Raw genomic sequence first — 15,588 nt, forward strand, 5'->3', positions numbered from 1 at the left:
CCCCCACCCAAAAAAAACAAAAACTAGTTGTTGAACAAAAAAATGAAAACAGTTGTGTTTGATGGTTTTGTATGTGTGCCTGTTCACATGCACATATTACTGTTCATGTAAGCATGAGAATGTTTGTGTTTGTGAGAGAGTGTGTGTGTGTGTTGCATGGAGGAGGTTCCAGTCTTTAGTCTAAGCCATCCATGTTTACAACTAGGTTTTGGTAAAGACAATGTCTGGTCTACTGCTAGATGGGCTCACCAGAAATCTATTAGCACAGGGGTCTGAGGAGCTTCCTGGGAGAGAGCTCACCTCCAGGACCAACAGACCAGCTGGAAACGGTGCCACATACTTCAGAGGTGGAAAAGGAGAAGCATCTGTGTGTGTATCGCTCTGTTTCTCCTGGATTGATTTAGCCTCTTGTGAACTTGTAACTTGGCACTTATGAGAGAGAGGCTGTTTCCAAACTGAAAGAGCTGTTTTGACCAAAAGCTCTATTATATTTTAGTATATGCTGTGTTAGGCAGAATCCAACCAAAAAATCAAAACCATAGCCGGTGACCACACAGGAAAAATTTAACTTGAAAGATAATTTACAAGGTGCTAGAAAGGCAGCTGAAGCAACCAGGGGAAAGATGAGTCAACCCAGAGATTAGAAGGTGCAGGAAGCTTCTACTGCTTCTTGGCCAGGAGGGACAGGGAGAGCAAGTGGGGTCCAGGCTGGGGCTGCGCCATGGAAGCTGCGACAGTGGTGGCGCTCCCTGGCTTGGGTCGGACCACAGGTGAAAGAGCGTTTCTGGAAGGAGCCATAGAGAAGTGGAGTCACTGCCTGAGATGTCTCCTGAAGCAGAGAGAGGGAGAAGCATCCTGTTGTCTCCCTTCCTCTCCCCTCCAATCTTGCCCCAGGGCCTCCTGTTTGCCCTCCCTAACCAAAATGCCGTCGGCCAGGAAGTCTGGAAACCACAGTTTGGAAAACTGAGCTTCCCATAGTGCAGGGCAGAGGGGGTGGATGTGCACAGAGAGGATTTGAGAACAAAATGGAAACAACCAGCAGAGATAAGGGCAGTACTGGTTCCATATTCTGTCAAAATGTCATTAACATAAAAATAAAGGATGGCATTGACTCGATACCACTTCACCACATACAGCCTTGGCCATGTGAGAGTTCTGGCTTGGGATAATTCCCCAGGAATAGATGAAGCCTTCTCGGGCAGAGAAAGCAGTAGAAGGGGCAGGATTGAGTATGTGTAATACTCTATATATGCAGTAATACATGCTCTCCTCCGTGTAGTTTATAAAGTAGCAGAAAAATAAAGAAATGGCAATTGTAACTCAGCAATGTATGGAAATGAACAACAGGTGACATTTATTAGGTGTTAATCTTGGGTTGGTACAGTTACATCCTGTGTCTACATAATTATATTAAATCCTCATAATAGTACCATACCCTCAAGTGGGGCCCCAATTCCTGGCCTGGCATCTAAAGTGGACTATGCTTTGATATATCTTCCTCAGAAGGTTCTGAGTATCCCCTCAGTGGAGGGGGTGGCTGAGGTCAGCAACGTCATTTGGCTAGCTAGCCCTGAGCTGGAACTGGGACCCACCTGGACTCTGATCTCTATTTCTCCCTTTCAAGGTTCATTCTTTCTCTTTTTCTTGCACTAGATACGCCAAGGAGCTCTAGGGCTTGGGCTTACAGATAGGATCCTCCCCTGGCCAACAAGTATTTCATTTGCATGATTGCAAGGGACTGGACTGCTAAAAGGCTTCTGACATGCATGTTTTGGTGACCCAAGTTATTTATACGTATGGGATCTTGTAAAAAAAATTTTTTTCCCTCAGGGTCACACCCCTTTGGGACTGTCTTGCTGTTAGCTGCTAAATGTCCTATTTTAGATGAGGAGAACAATACTATAGAGTAACTATTGAATCCCAGGTCTTTAAAAAGGCATTTTTACTTTGGGTCCTGAACTAAATGAGAACACAGAGAAGGCCTGACCCTAGGTGTTCCCCCCAGATAGGTGGGAGGCACTAGAAGTGGTAAAATATCTTGCCATGGTAAATATGTGACAGGATTGGGGAGGGTAGAGGTAAATTCCAAAGAAACATGGTTACTAAATGCCATTAAGCTGAGTCTATATTATTTCAGGGCTGAAGGGACCTCAGAATTGTCAACTGGGGCATTCATCAGGTAATGTGTTTCTCTGAAATTTAAACAAATAGAACACTGGAGGAAAGCAACAGAGCCTTAATCCTTTTAATCCTGATACAAAACCTTCTTTTCAGAGTTCTTCCAGGGAAAGGACTCTTAGAGCTTTTTGCTTACCACAGCCCCCTATCCCGCTCCGGGTCTCATGTAAAAGCTTGTGGTGTGAGAGAGCCTTGAGGGTACTTTAAGTTAGGTCTTTGTTTCTCATGGGAACATGAGGGAAAGTGGAAAAAGCCTTCAGTTTGTTTAGAGAGGAAACATGACCTTCATGCTGTTCTTCCCAGGGGCAAGTCAAGTGGTCATGACTGAAATCCAAGTCCTTGGCATATAAATATGTGTGCGAGCAGAAGCCACTGCCACACTTGGTACAGCAAGGGGAACCACTGGCTCAGCCGACCCCTTAGGTTTTCCAGTTTAATTTTAAACTCCAGGTAAATATCACAGGTAACCCGCCATGAAGCTGGTCACTGTGTTCCTGCTGGTGACCATCGGCATTTGCAGTTACTCTGGTAAGTGGCCTGGAACACACGATCTCTCTCTACTTTCTTGATAACAGGAGCACAACTAGTGAGCCGAGGCTCCTGGCAGCATATGGTGAAGGGAGTTTTAGAGCCACAGATATTGGTAAGGTCAGAAGGGACTTCAGATGCCTCCTGCTCCCAGTTCCAAGCTCTAATCCAACACAAGTTATCCCTGGTGTATCCTACAAGGAAATTAATCAGCTCCCACTGAGGGTCAACAAATGCACTTCATTACTGAACTCTGGCCACCATTGATTTCCCTTAATTTTGAATTAAGATTTGATTCTTTCATGTTTCTGAAATTATATGGAGTCATCCTTGCTCTCGTCTCTAATCAGATTGCCATGCTGGTTCTCTTGAGACATAGCTACTTTTCTATGTTCATACAATCAACAGGTATTTGTTAGATGGCTATAATCTGTTGGGCACTGGGTAGGCTTTGGGAGATTCAGACCTGAATCAGACATGCATATTTCTGTCAAGGTTCTTATAGTCTGGCAGAGGAGTGAAGACTTCTACAGAAGTCACTATTGTATTGGTCCACTGTGATACACAATGAAAGTACAGATAGAGCTCTGTGACAGGGGTGAAGGGTGAACAGTTCCATTTCTAGGTAGGGTATGCTGCTGAGTTGCTTCACTCGTGTCCAACTCTGTGCAACCCCATAGACGGCAGCCAACCAGGCTCCCCTGTCCCTGGGATTCTCCAGGCAAGAACACTGGAGTGGGTTGCCATTTCCTTCTGCATGAAAGTGAAAAGTGAAAGTGAAGTCACTCAGTCGTGTCTGACTCTAGCGACCCCATGAACTGCAGCCTACCAGGCTCCTCCGTCCATGGGATTTTCTAGGCAAAAGTACTGGAGTGGGGTGCCATTGCCTTCTCCGAGGTAGGGTATAGAAGCTGGCTTTTTGGAGGAGAATGGCAACCAATCCTTTCTTTTTGGAGGGAGTCATTTTAGCTACAGGAAGATACATTTGGGTGTATCTGCAGAATACATCATAATGGCTGCTGCTCATTTGGAGAACAGAAAGCTTTGAGGATCTCCCCTCTGAAATATATAAGTAAATACAGAGAAGACACTCACCAAAGTGCTGAAAGTAGGAAGTAGGGAGATTAATCATGAGAAACTGTGTAATACCCACGCTACAATGGTGACTTTGACTTGTGAATTTTTGAACTAATTTGTAACTTCACCTATTTGGGCTATTTTGTCATTCTTTAATGTCTAGGGGTACCTGAGGAGAGGTGGCAGCAGAAAGATGGGTGGGAAGGATATAAATATCCCTTTCTGGAGGAGAACTTTGGGTGGGAAAATAGGCAGTAGAAAGTGAAGGGAAAATAGGTGTACAAGCTCCTTTTTTTTTTTTTTGAATGAGAAAACAGAAAGGATTGCAAAGGAGGCTGAAGTGTTGGCCAGCAGTACGGGGGGTGGGAGTGCCAGCAAGAAGATGTGTTTCTCATGTATGTGCTTCTACATCTGTGTATTTACATACATGCACATGTATTTTGTAAAAATATGTATAATATGCATTTCCCCCATTCTCTAACACTGTCTATGTGAAAGTTATCTTGCTGAAGATATAAAATGCAGTTGTCCCATAGAATAGCCATGGTAGTTCCCTATTACACTTGGGGGGAAAAAAAAATCTCAGACTCATTCATATGACATTCAAGTCTGAAAATCTGACCTCACTCAGGTTGCAGCCTCACCTGCTTAGCACATCCAAGTGGAAATCTGAAGAAGACTCACCATCCTGTGTATGATCTTTGATCTTATTATCTTGGTGTCTTGGTCAATTATTTTCCTCTTCTAAATGCTGCTCCCCTTCTTTACCTGTCATCATGATATTTGACTCAAGACACAACTATGGCAACATCTATTCTGGGAAAATTCCTGTAACACTCTCCTATATTAGAATTAATCATCACTTCTTCCATGTTTCCATAGAGCTTTGTCCATAATGTTAGCATAGCACGTGCTGCACTGTGGCATACACAGCTCTTTACTGTCCATCAGATTGCATGGGTTCTCTGAGTCAAGTATCTTATTTTATTCATCTGTGTATCTGCACCAACTGACTTAGAGTCCCTACTCAGTTATGTTTGTAGCACTGAGTTGAATTGGTTGGGAGCAGTTTCCTGGGCTCCAGTTGGGTCCATTCATGTGTCCAAGTGGAAGGTCATTATAGCATCTTTCCGTTGGTTTCAAACTTGTGGGCTGTGGAGACAGCCACATGCAAAGTATATCCCTGTCCAGTCAATCACTGGTATCTACTGAGTTCATACTGTATACCAGGGTCTGTTCTAGGCATGGGGTACAGCAGTGAATAAAACTCAGTCCTTATTCTCGAGGAGCATACATTCTAATGAGAGGATGAAGGTTAAATAAATAAATAAAGGTTTAATATTTTAGGTAGTGGTAAGAAAAATAAAGAAGGAGCATGACTGGTGATGCCATTTTAGATACATTTCTGAGAATGTAACATTTGAGGAGAGACCAAATAAGTGAAGAAGAAAGACATGTAGCTATCTGGTGAAGGAAAGTTCTAGAGAGATAGAACAGTAGGTGCAGAGGTCCCGAAGCAGAAGTTTTTGGGAAATCAAGATGGAGCCACCGATAGAATGGAGGGCGGTGAGCTCTCACTTGGGATTTCTTCTGCTCTGCAGCTACCGCCTTCCTCATCAACAGTTTGCCTCGTCCCATGCCTCTGGATTCTCTCCCACTCCTGGACCCACTGAAGCTTCTTCTGAATACTCTGGGCATTTCCGTTGAGCACCTCGTGGAAGGGCTGAGGAAGTGTGTCAATGAGCTGACACCAGAGGCTTCCGAGGCCGTGAAGAAACTACTGGTAACTACAGCCTGTGGGGCTAACTTGGTCAAAGGTCAGGGTTTACCCACCCTGTCCAGCCCACTCCCACCCGACCTGTTCTCATTTGTGAACCTGTGCTTCCCTGTCGTGGACTGTACCCACACACATTCAGCATGTCCTGGAATCTCAGGGCAAGTGCAGTGTCCACAATTCTAGAAGGAATTTTTGAATGAGAAAGATTTGTGTTCTGGTTGTAAAATGTGTGCTACTTCCCAGCTCTGTGATTCTGGGTGGGACTCAATCACTCTTGAGCTTTTGTTTCCTTGTCAGGATAATGGTGGTGAAATAGGATATTGACTATCTGCTAATGACATGTAAACTGCTCTTATTTTTAATATTGTCCTTTTGACTTTCAGGAGGCGCTCTCATATTTGGTGTGATGGCAGAAAAAGCAAGAGTGGGGAGGGAGGGAGGGAGATGATGCTCTCCCTCCCTCCCCTGCAGAAACTCTTTCCATCCTAAAATGTAGTGGCCCCAGAAAAGAATGAATAAAGCATTGAAAAGACTTCAGTTTGTCCTGTTTTTGTTTGGGGGACTCTATTCAGAAGGGCCTAGTTAGATAGTTTTGTCCTTGGGTTATAAACTCTAGACAGTCTGTTGTTATAAAGACAACTCACATTTCCTTTTTTCTTTTTTTAAGATGGTACTTTATTTATTTTTGCACATTCATTTCAACATTCCTCACCTTTATTTTGTATTTATTAAAATTAATTTTATTGGAGTATAGTTGCTTTACAATGTTGTGTTAGTTGCTGTACAGTAGAAACTAACCTAACATTGTAAAGACAACTCGAATTTTCAGTAAGGCGTAGTCATTCTTCCCCTTTCCTTTTTCTTATTATCTGGTGATTTTTCAGACTCCTTATGTTCTTATTCCCCTACTTCTAAAGACATTTTAAAAGATTTTTGTTGAAGTATAGTTGCTGCACAATATTATAAATTACAAGTATACAATATAGTGATTCACAGTTTTTATTTTTATTTATTTATTTTTCTTTTTTTTCTTTTATTTTTTAACTTTACCAAGGTTGCACTCCATTTGTAGTTATTTGTACGGGTGTACACAATACACTCTTGTAGCTTATTTTATACATAGTGGTTTGTATCTCTTTATCTTATATCCCTATCTTGCCCCTCCCCACTTTCCTCTTCTCACTGGTTTATTCTTTATATATTCTATATCTCTATATCTATATATTCTATATCTCTATATTCGTTTGGTCTCTGTATCTGTGAGCCTGCTTCTTTTATGTTATATTCACTAGTTGGCCATCTTTTTTAGATCCCACATATAAGCAATATTCTACAGTGTGTGTCTTTCTTTGACTTATGTCACGTATCATAAAGAAACTTTAAAACATGAAATACAATAGAAATTTCCACGTATTGTCTGATAAGACTAAAGTGCTACAAAGCTCGTTGGTTGGGAGTCTACATCAGCAGAATGTGAGCTTATATTAAGTCTGTAGTTAAATTAAGGCCACCCCATAGCTTCACAGAACTACCACCAAGTTAGGTTGCTATTACATCATTCTAAAATATCTTCCCTTTCCTCAGTGCTACATGTACAATGACTCCAGAATTATCTTTTCCAAGATAACATTCTAGCTGTATATGACCACCGATAAAACAGATTTCAAGCTCCTTAGCATGGCGTATAGGGTCTTTCATGATCTGGACTTATTTTACATGCCTCGTCTCATTAATATTCCTTTCTTCACATGTGCCCCAGCCCCAGTCATGCTGAAAAGATAACTAAATCTCTTTGCTGCTAACACATTTTATGCCTTAATGAAAAATCAAGCTTCTTCTTGCCTGGAATGTTGGCCCTGGTCTGCCTCCAGACTTGGACTTGTGCAAATCTGGGACTATTTGCCCTCCAATCCATTCCCCATGTTCCCCATGCTCTACTCCATGGTGGGGGCACTGAGGGATGAGATACTGACCCATGCAGGTGGTTCCCAGGTCGATCTCTCAGGTAATTATGAAAGTTGACGTTGTTGTTGCTGTTGTTCAGTTGCTAAGTTGTGTCCAACTCTCCACAGCCCCATGAATAGCAGCACGCCAGGCTCCCTGTCCTTCATAATCTCCCTGAGAGGCTCCCTGTCCTTCACAATCTCCCTGAGAGGCTCCCTGTCCTTCACAATCTCCCTGAGTTTGCTCAAACTCATGTCCATTGAATCAGTGATGCCATCCAACCACCCTATCCTCTGTCATCCTCTTCCCCTTTTGCCCTCAATCTTTCCCAGCATCAGGGTCTTTTCCAGTGAGTCAGTTCTTCATATACTTTGCCAAAGTATTGGAGCTTCAGCTTCAGCATCAGTCCTTCCAATGAATATTCAGGATTGATTTCCTTTAAGATTGACTGGTTTGATCTTGCTGTTCAAGGGACTCGAGGCACAAGCAGGAGATGGGTAGTGGGAAAGGGGGAAAGACCAGAGTATGGCTTCCTCTTGCTCTCTATTTGAGAGAAGTCAACTGTCTGTACTGGGTGTGAGCCACCAGTTCCTGCTGGAGAAGTTTGTTTTGGTTTTAGTTTTTGCCAGGTGAGCCAGTTCTTGGACTCTGGTTGTACCATCTCTTCTTTTTCTTTCCAGCTGAAGTTCATAGTGGCTTTCTGTTATTATCAGTTTCTAGGTTGCCTTACATCACCTAGTTAATTTTTTTAGGTCTTCTCTTATCTATTGAGTCAATTCTGTGCATTACATTCCTTCTGTTCTATGCATTAAAACAGTTTCTGTTTCTTGGTTGGTTCCTGACTAATACAATGTTAACTGTCATCTCCTCTCTGGAGAGGATCTTGATTCCTACCCTTCCTTAACCCCATATTGAAAAATTTTTTTAATTTAATTTTATTTTTGGCTGTTCCCTGACCAGGGATCGAAACTGTGCTCTTTACAGTGGAAGCAGAGTCTTAACCACTGAACTTTCCTAGCTGTCAATATAATCTCCATGTTAAGTATGAGGGGACATGGGCAAACCTATGGCTGAGTCATGTTGATGTTTGGTAAAAACCAACTCAATACTATAAAGCAATTATCCTTCAATTATAAATAAATAAATTTAAAAAGAACTCTAAAATATATAGCTGCAACCTATATTTTTCCTTTGAGAAGAAGAAAATTAGTTATTTATAAATCACCTCCAACGGAAACTGTTTTTTAATGTTCAGCTCAAAAGGCATTTATATGGACTTCTTGTCTTTTAAAACACATACAGATGTTCTAATTCCCTACCTCAGTATATAGCACTATTTTCCTTGTTGTATGGGGTCAGAAACTTGGGAATCATTCTAGGTATTCCGTCTTCTCAGAAGCCTAATTTTAGCTGCATCTACTAAGAACAGACTAGGTTGCCTAGCTGTGCTAATGCGTGTGTGCGTGCCTGCTAAGTCGCCTCAGTGGTGTCTGACTCTTTGGGACTCCACTGGCTGTAGCCCTCCAGACTCCTCTGTCCATGGGATTGCCAGGCAAGAATAATGGAGTGGGTTGTCATGCCCTTCTCCAGGGCATCTTCCCTATCCAGGGATCGAACTTGCTTCTCCTGTGGCTCCTGTCCTGCAGGCAGGTTCTTTACTGCTGAGCCACCAGGGAAATCCAGCTGTAGTAATAAATAATTCCAAATCTCATGGGCTTACATCCACAACGTTTTAATTTTTTATCATACTGTATGACCATCTTGGGTTGGCTGTAGCTCTCCCTGTGTTGCCTGAATTCTGTGACCCAGAACTGATGGAATAGTCTTTGGAGCATTTCTGATCATCATGGCACATGGGGAAAGAAAACTTAGGTGATAATTACTTGGAAGTAGTCAAGTAATGTGGTAATTTACATTATTTTAACCCATTTTTGGCATCTTCCTTTCATAGAATTGTATATGCCTTTCCTAAATAAGTCAGGCATGGTCATATGACTTGCTTTGGTCAATGAAAAGGACAGGATCACTTGAAAGTGGCAGCTTTAAAAGTTGGCCTAAGTTCTCTTTCCCCGTGTGCTGTGATTGGAAACGCAACCCAAGATGGCCATACAGTATGAGAAAAAACTAAAATGTTGCAGATGTAAGACCATGAGATTTGGTGTTATTTATTACTTTCTAATTGGTAACAAAGCCCTGCTAATTATAAGACTTTTTCATATCTATCATATACATTTTCATTATCACTACTGCTACTGCTTTCCCCAAAACCTTGTCATTTATCATTTGACTACTCTGTTAACCTCCCAAATATTCTCTGTATTCCCAAAGCTGATCTTTTCCAATCTATCAGCCACACAGAAGGAAAAGTGATTTCTTAAAATAGAAAAATCACTCCAGCTTCAAACTCATTGAAAGATTTTTAGTGCTGATTGAATAAAAAAATAGTCAGACACTATTTTAAACTAACAAACATACTCAAATCACAGATTAGACATACTTATTTTCATACTTGGTCTTCCCAGGTGGTGCTAGTGGTAAAGAATCCTCCTGCCAATGCAGGAGACATAGGAGATGAGGCTTCAGTCCCTGGGTCAGGAAGATGCCCTGGAGGAGGGCACGGCAACCCACTCCAGTATTCTTGCCTGGAGAGTCCCATGGACAGAGGAGACTGGTGAGCTAAAGTCCAAAGGGTAGCAAAGAGTCAGACATGGCTAAACCAACTTAGCACACATGCATTTTTATCCTTATATCAAAATCTTCTTTCTCAACTGTGAAATCAGATTGATAGGGACCTGATTTTACTTATGTCTGTATTCTCAGCACATAGTACAGAGTCTGTAGGTGGTCAGTGTTGGGTTTGTGTTTATTGAATGGATGGATTTCTTTCTGTTAAGTTTTATCTTGTTGGGTTGATCCTTTCGTTCTCTCCTATCAGTTGTATTAATAAGCTGTTCATTTCTCCTACTTTGTGGCATTTTACATATTTAAGAAAGATGATAATGCTTTTATTCAAGGTGTTAAATGGAGAAGCCTGGGGCAAAAGTTCTGTTTCACCAAGTTTTCAGTAATAAATGTAACACAGCAGTCTGAAGGACTTTTTTCTGGGGGTGTATCAAAGGGAAGGACTTAGTTATGAAGGACAGACTATGTGAGGGAACATAGGCAGAGCCTGATGATAAACATTTGGCAGAAGTTGATAAAATTTATTATCAAAGTGACAACACCAAATGCTGTCCAGCATATAGAAAAACTGGATCACTCATACATTGCTGGTGTGAATGTAAAGTGGTACAGCTACTCTGAAAAATATTTTGACAGTTTCTTTAAAAACTAAGCATGGAGCTACACCATACAGCCCAGCAATTGTACTCCTAGGCATTTCTCCAAAGAAATAACATTTATGTTTATGCAAAAGCCTGTACACAAATGTTCATGGCAGTTTCATTTGTAATAGTCAAAACCTAGAAACTATCCAGTTGTCATTAAATGGATGAATGGTTAAACAAACTGCTATATATTTATCTACAGAATTGGAATACTACCAGCAATAAACAGAGAAGGAACTATCGATACACACAACAGTCCAGATGAAACTTCCGAGAATTATGCTAAAAAAAAAGTGAATTATATGAAAAAAGTCAATCTCCAAAAGCTAAATACTGTGTGAGTCCATTATATAAACATAAACACTCTCAAAATAACAAAGTTATAGAAAAGGAAAACAGATTTCTGAGTTCCAGGGGTTAAGAAGCAGACAGGAATAAGAGGGAAGTGAGTGTGGTATATAAGGATCCCATGAGAAATGTTTATGGTAATAGAAGTGCTTTGTATTTGTATGTATTGATGTCAATACACTGTTTTTTATATTATAGCATCATTTTGCAAGAAACTTGGTAGAGAATATGGGGCTTCCATGATGGCTCAAATGGTAAAGAATCTGCCTTCAATTCAGGAGACCCGGCTTTGATCCCTGGGTCACGAAGGTCCCCTGGAGAAAGAAATGGCTACCCACTCCAGTATTCTTGCCTGGAGAATCCCATGGACAGAGGAGCCTGGCAGGCTATGGTCCATGGGGTCGCAAAGAATCAGACACTACTGAAGCGACTTAGCACACATTGGGAAGATAATCAGAATACAAAAATACATATTATATGCAATTTAATTAATATAAGCTATATACCTATATATGATATATATTATATGCATATATAATTATATACACATGTGACATGTGTATATACATGTATATACATGTGTGTATAATTATATACCCATGTGTATAATTATATATACATGTATCTATAGTGTATGGAGAAGGCAATGGCACCCCACTCCAGTACTCTTGCCTGGAAAGTCCCATGGGTGGAGGAGTCTGGTAGGCTGCAGTCCATGGGGTCGCAAAGAGTTGGACACGACTGAGCGACTTAACTTTCATTTTTCACTTTCATGCATTGGAGAAGGAAATGGCAACCCACTCCAGTGTTCTTGCCTGGAGAATCCCAGGGACAGGGGAGCCTGGTTGGCTGCCATCTATGGGGTTGCACAGAGTTGGACACGACTGAACCGACTTAGCAGCAGCAGCAGCAGCAGCAGCATATGTGTATAATTACATCAGTTCGGTTCAGTCACTCAGTTGTGTCTGACTCTTTGGGACCCCATGGACTGCAGCACACCCGGCTTCCCTGTCCATCACCAACTCCTGGAGATTGCTCAAACTCATGTCCATTGAGTCAGTGATGCCATCAAACCATCTCATCTCCTGTTGTCCCCTTCTCCTCCTGCCTTCAATCTTTCTCAGCATCAGGGTCTTTTCCAGTGAGTCAGGTCTTCCCATCAGATGGCCAAAATATTAGAACTTCAGCTTCAGCATTAGTCCTTCCAATGAATATTCAGGACTGATTTCCTTTAGGATTTACTGGTAGGATCTCCTTGCGGCCCAAGGGACTCTCACAAGTCTTCTCCAACACCACAGTTCAAAAGCATCAATTCTTTGGTGCTCAGCTTTCTTTATGGTCCAACTCTTACATCCATACATGACTACTGGGAAAACCATAGCTTTGATTAGATGGACTTTGTCAGTAAAGTAATGTCTCTGCTTTTTAATATGCTGTCTAGGTTTGTAATCGCTTTTCTTCCAAGGAGCAAGCGTCTTTTAATTTCATGGGTGCAGTCACCATCTGCAGTGATTTTGGAGCCCAAGAAAATAAGGTCTGTCACTGTTTCCCCTCTGTTTACCACGAAGTGATGGAATATGTAACCTTAATTCCTTTCTTCCATAAACCCAACAAACTATAAGAAACCCATTCATAGTTTTATATGAGTTTTCAAAACATTTTGGGCACATTTAAAAGCAACCAGGATTTCCCTGGTGGTCCAGTGGTTAGGAGTCCATGCTTCTACTGCAGGGGGCATGGGTTTGATCCCTTGTTGGGGAACTAGGATCCCACATGCCCTGTGGCCAAAAAAATAAAGAAACATGCATCCATGAATAAGCCATACTTTATCTAAACTGACATCAATGTGAATATTTAAATCATTTCTAGTATGTTTTTTGTTACTTTGAAGAGTTCTATATATTTGCATTTATTTTTCTGTTTATATTTTCAGAAAAATCTTGGAAGTAGAAATGCAATGCCAAGAATTCTTTAGTGTTTAAAATTTTGATAGCCACTGACAAAGTTCCATATAAAAGAGCAACTGAGATCTGAGATTATTTAAGTCAGAGAAGATCCATTCCCAAAGATGAATTAGGGACCCAAGACAAGGCTTCTGGTGTAATTGTTCTGCCTAAGAAAGCAATAAATTCCTTTACTGGCTTGATATGTTGGAGGGTCTGGAGATGCAATATATGACATTCTATTTCTGGCCTCCGTGTTTAAGTCAAGTAATACAAACAAAGAGATAAGAAAGTAAAACTTGCTGCGTTTATGTAAAGCTTGGAAAAGAAAAGCTTGCAGGCTGTTGAAGCAGATTGAAGGCAGTAGGGGGCGCTCATAGGTCGTTAGAAACATCGAAGAAGACATTTTGTTACATATTATCTATTGAAGATATTTAATAAGAAATTTCAGCACCTTCTATTGTATCAAATTTTTCATTTGGAAACACACCTAGATGAAAACGATCTAGATCGTCCTTTCTAGTAACTACCTATGGCTTTATTTTGAGCATTTTAAAAAGGTGCATTCTTTGCCACTAGCTAGGTGTGTGTCTCTGTCTAATGACAACTTGTTTCCTGATTGAATGATAGTAACCACTAACATGACTAATAGTTATAGTAATGGTTGGTTGTTATTTGTTATATCCTCTATGTATTTTTAATTCAAGTGGTGATTGAATATAAATTACACTAACTTTGCCAAAAATTGAGCACACAATTATAAAACAAAATGAACATGGCCCCACAGATTTTGCAATGTGAAGAAAGACAGAAACTGTGTAAGTAAACACAAGTAAATAGATTATTATGAATTTATGATAAGAACAATGAAAGAAAAGAATAGGATTTTAAGAATAGTAATAGTGACAAGAGGTTCCCTGTTTTATTTTGAGTGGTCAAGGAAGTCCTCTCTTTGGAAATGTTATTTAAGTTGGGACTCGAGGTTATGAAGAATCCATCTTGGCCAAAGAATATTTTGTTGAGTTTCCTGAATATGCAAGTATCCTGAGAGTCACAGGCAGTTTTGGATCCAGTATCTCCATCTCCATCAGTAGCACCACCACAGGTCCAACTGTGCTAGTCAGACAACTGAGAGTCAGATTGTGTTAGTCAGACAACTTTTGATACTTCCATTTCCATGACACATCATATCCAACTCATCATCTTGTCTTGTCCACCTTGCTTCCTAATATTCTCTTGAGTCCGCCCACATGGCTCCATCTGCACTGATACTCCTTCCCCCTAGTATCTCATCTCTTGTAAGAGCTTACTCTCGAGCCCTCAGTCTGATCCTTGCAGCTGTCAAGTGATCTTTTCAAAATTCAACAATGAGCATTCTCATTCTACTGCTTCAAACCCTTTGGTGGCTTCCCATCGTTCTCGAAGTTAAGAATGGAATCCTGACCCTGCCTGTGAGGTCCTCTAGGCCTAGTGTTTGCTTTTCTCTCTGCTCTCACTTGTTTCCCAGCCACCTTGAACCTCTGGCACCGAGGATGCCTGACACAGGGCTTTTGTCTGTTTGCTCACAAGTACTTCCTCTTCATTTGCTTCTGCTGAATTTTTTCTCATTATCTCCTTGTCATTTTTTTCCTTTTTTCTTTTCCTGGATAACAGTTCAGGTCTAACTATCTTAGGAAACCCTCCTCCCTGTCCAAGTGAGATACATTTATTAGAGGCTGTAATATAATCATGTTCCTTCCCTTCGGAGCATGTATCTCAAAAATAATTGTATACTTATGTGTGATTAGGTGATCACTATTTGTCTCTCCCACTTGTTTGTGAGCTCCAAGAGGGCAGAATCCAGTACCTAGCATAGTACGCGGTGCGCAGTAATGTTCAGTAAGTATTCTACGATTAAATGAGTAACATGACTTAATATATACCTATCAGATGATCTGTTTTCTAGATATTCTAGAAGGCATTTCATTTAATGAAAGGATAGGAGACTACACTACCTTCAGGTTAGTCTAGTATTAGTCTGCTTTTAAGTGAACACTGCACTCTCCACCCATGTTGGTAAGAGGAATGCAGGTAAGAGGACTGAAGCTAGAAGTACCCTGGTTTCCCTCACGTATTACCTGAGCTAGAGGTGTATTGGTCATGTGTTTGGCTTTTCCAAGGTCCCTCAGTACTCACATACGCCAACCAGACCCACTGCGTGTCAATTGTCGTCTCAGTGTCTGAGACATGGCTGAAAACGTGGTGAGAAACAAATAAATACTCCGAAGTCTATCTTATAATTCTAGAAAATGTAAGCTAATCTGTAGTATCAAAAAGCAAATCAGCAGTTCACCGTGGCCAGAATAAGGGGTAGTGAAAGGGAGGAATGAATTACAAATGGATTCATGTTGATATATGGCAAAACCAATACAATATTGTAAAGTAATTGGCCTCCAATTAAAATAAATAAATTTAAATTAAAAAAAAA

The 15,588-nt window shown here is 40.9% G+C and overlaps 1 protein-coding gene across 1 annotated transcript; it reads left to right on the forward strand.

The window, feature by feature from the left end:
* The first annotated feature begins 2,554 nt into the window (after window positions 1-2,554).
* Window positions 2,555-6,093, forward strand: SCGB3A2 (secretoglobin, family 3A, member 2). The gene is made up of 3 exons (XM_010850480.1): window positions 2,555-2,706; window positions 5,385-5,566; window positions 5,944-6,093. The coding sequence occupies exons 1-3, from the start codon at window positions 2,652-2,654 to the stop codon at window positions 5,965-5,967; spliced, it is 261 nt and encodes an 86-aa protein (XP_010848782.1). The 5' UTR covers window positions 2,555-2,651; the 3' UTR covers window positions 5,968-6,093.
* Window positions 6,094-15,588: the final 9,495 nt, after the last annotated feature.

Source organism: Bison bison, unplaced genomic scaffold (assembly GCF_000754665.1).
Source record: "Bison bison bison isolate TAMUID 2011002044 unplaced genomic scaffold, Bison_UMD1.0 scf7180017864291, whole genome shotgun sequence".
Classification (NCBI taxonomy): Eukaryota; Metazoa; Chordata; class Mammalia; order Artiodactyla; family Bovidae; genus Bison; species Bison bison.

Bases quoted from the DNA above. Each gene is read 5' to 3' on its own strand.
- SCGB3A2 (XM_010850480.1), top strand. From the start codon at position 2,652: ATGAAGCTGGTCACTGTGTTCCTGCTGGTGACCATCGGCATTTGCAGT. The intron at 2,707-5,384 runs GTAAGTGGCCTG...TCTGCTCTGCAG, and splicing joins CGGCATTTGCAGTTACTCTG to CTACCGCCTTCCTCATCAAC. The intron at 5,567-5,943 runs GTAACTACAGCC...TTTGACTTTCAG, and splicing joins AGGCCGTGAAGAAACTACTG to GAGGCGCTCTCATATTTGGT.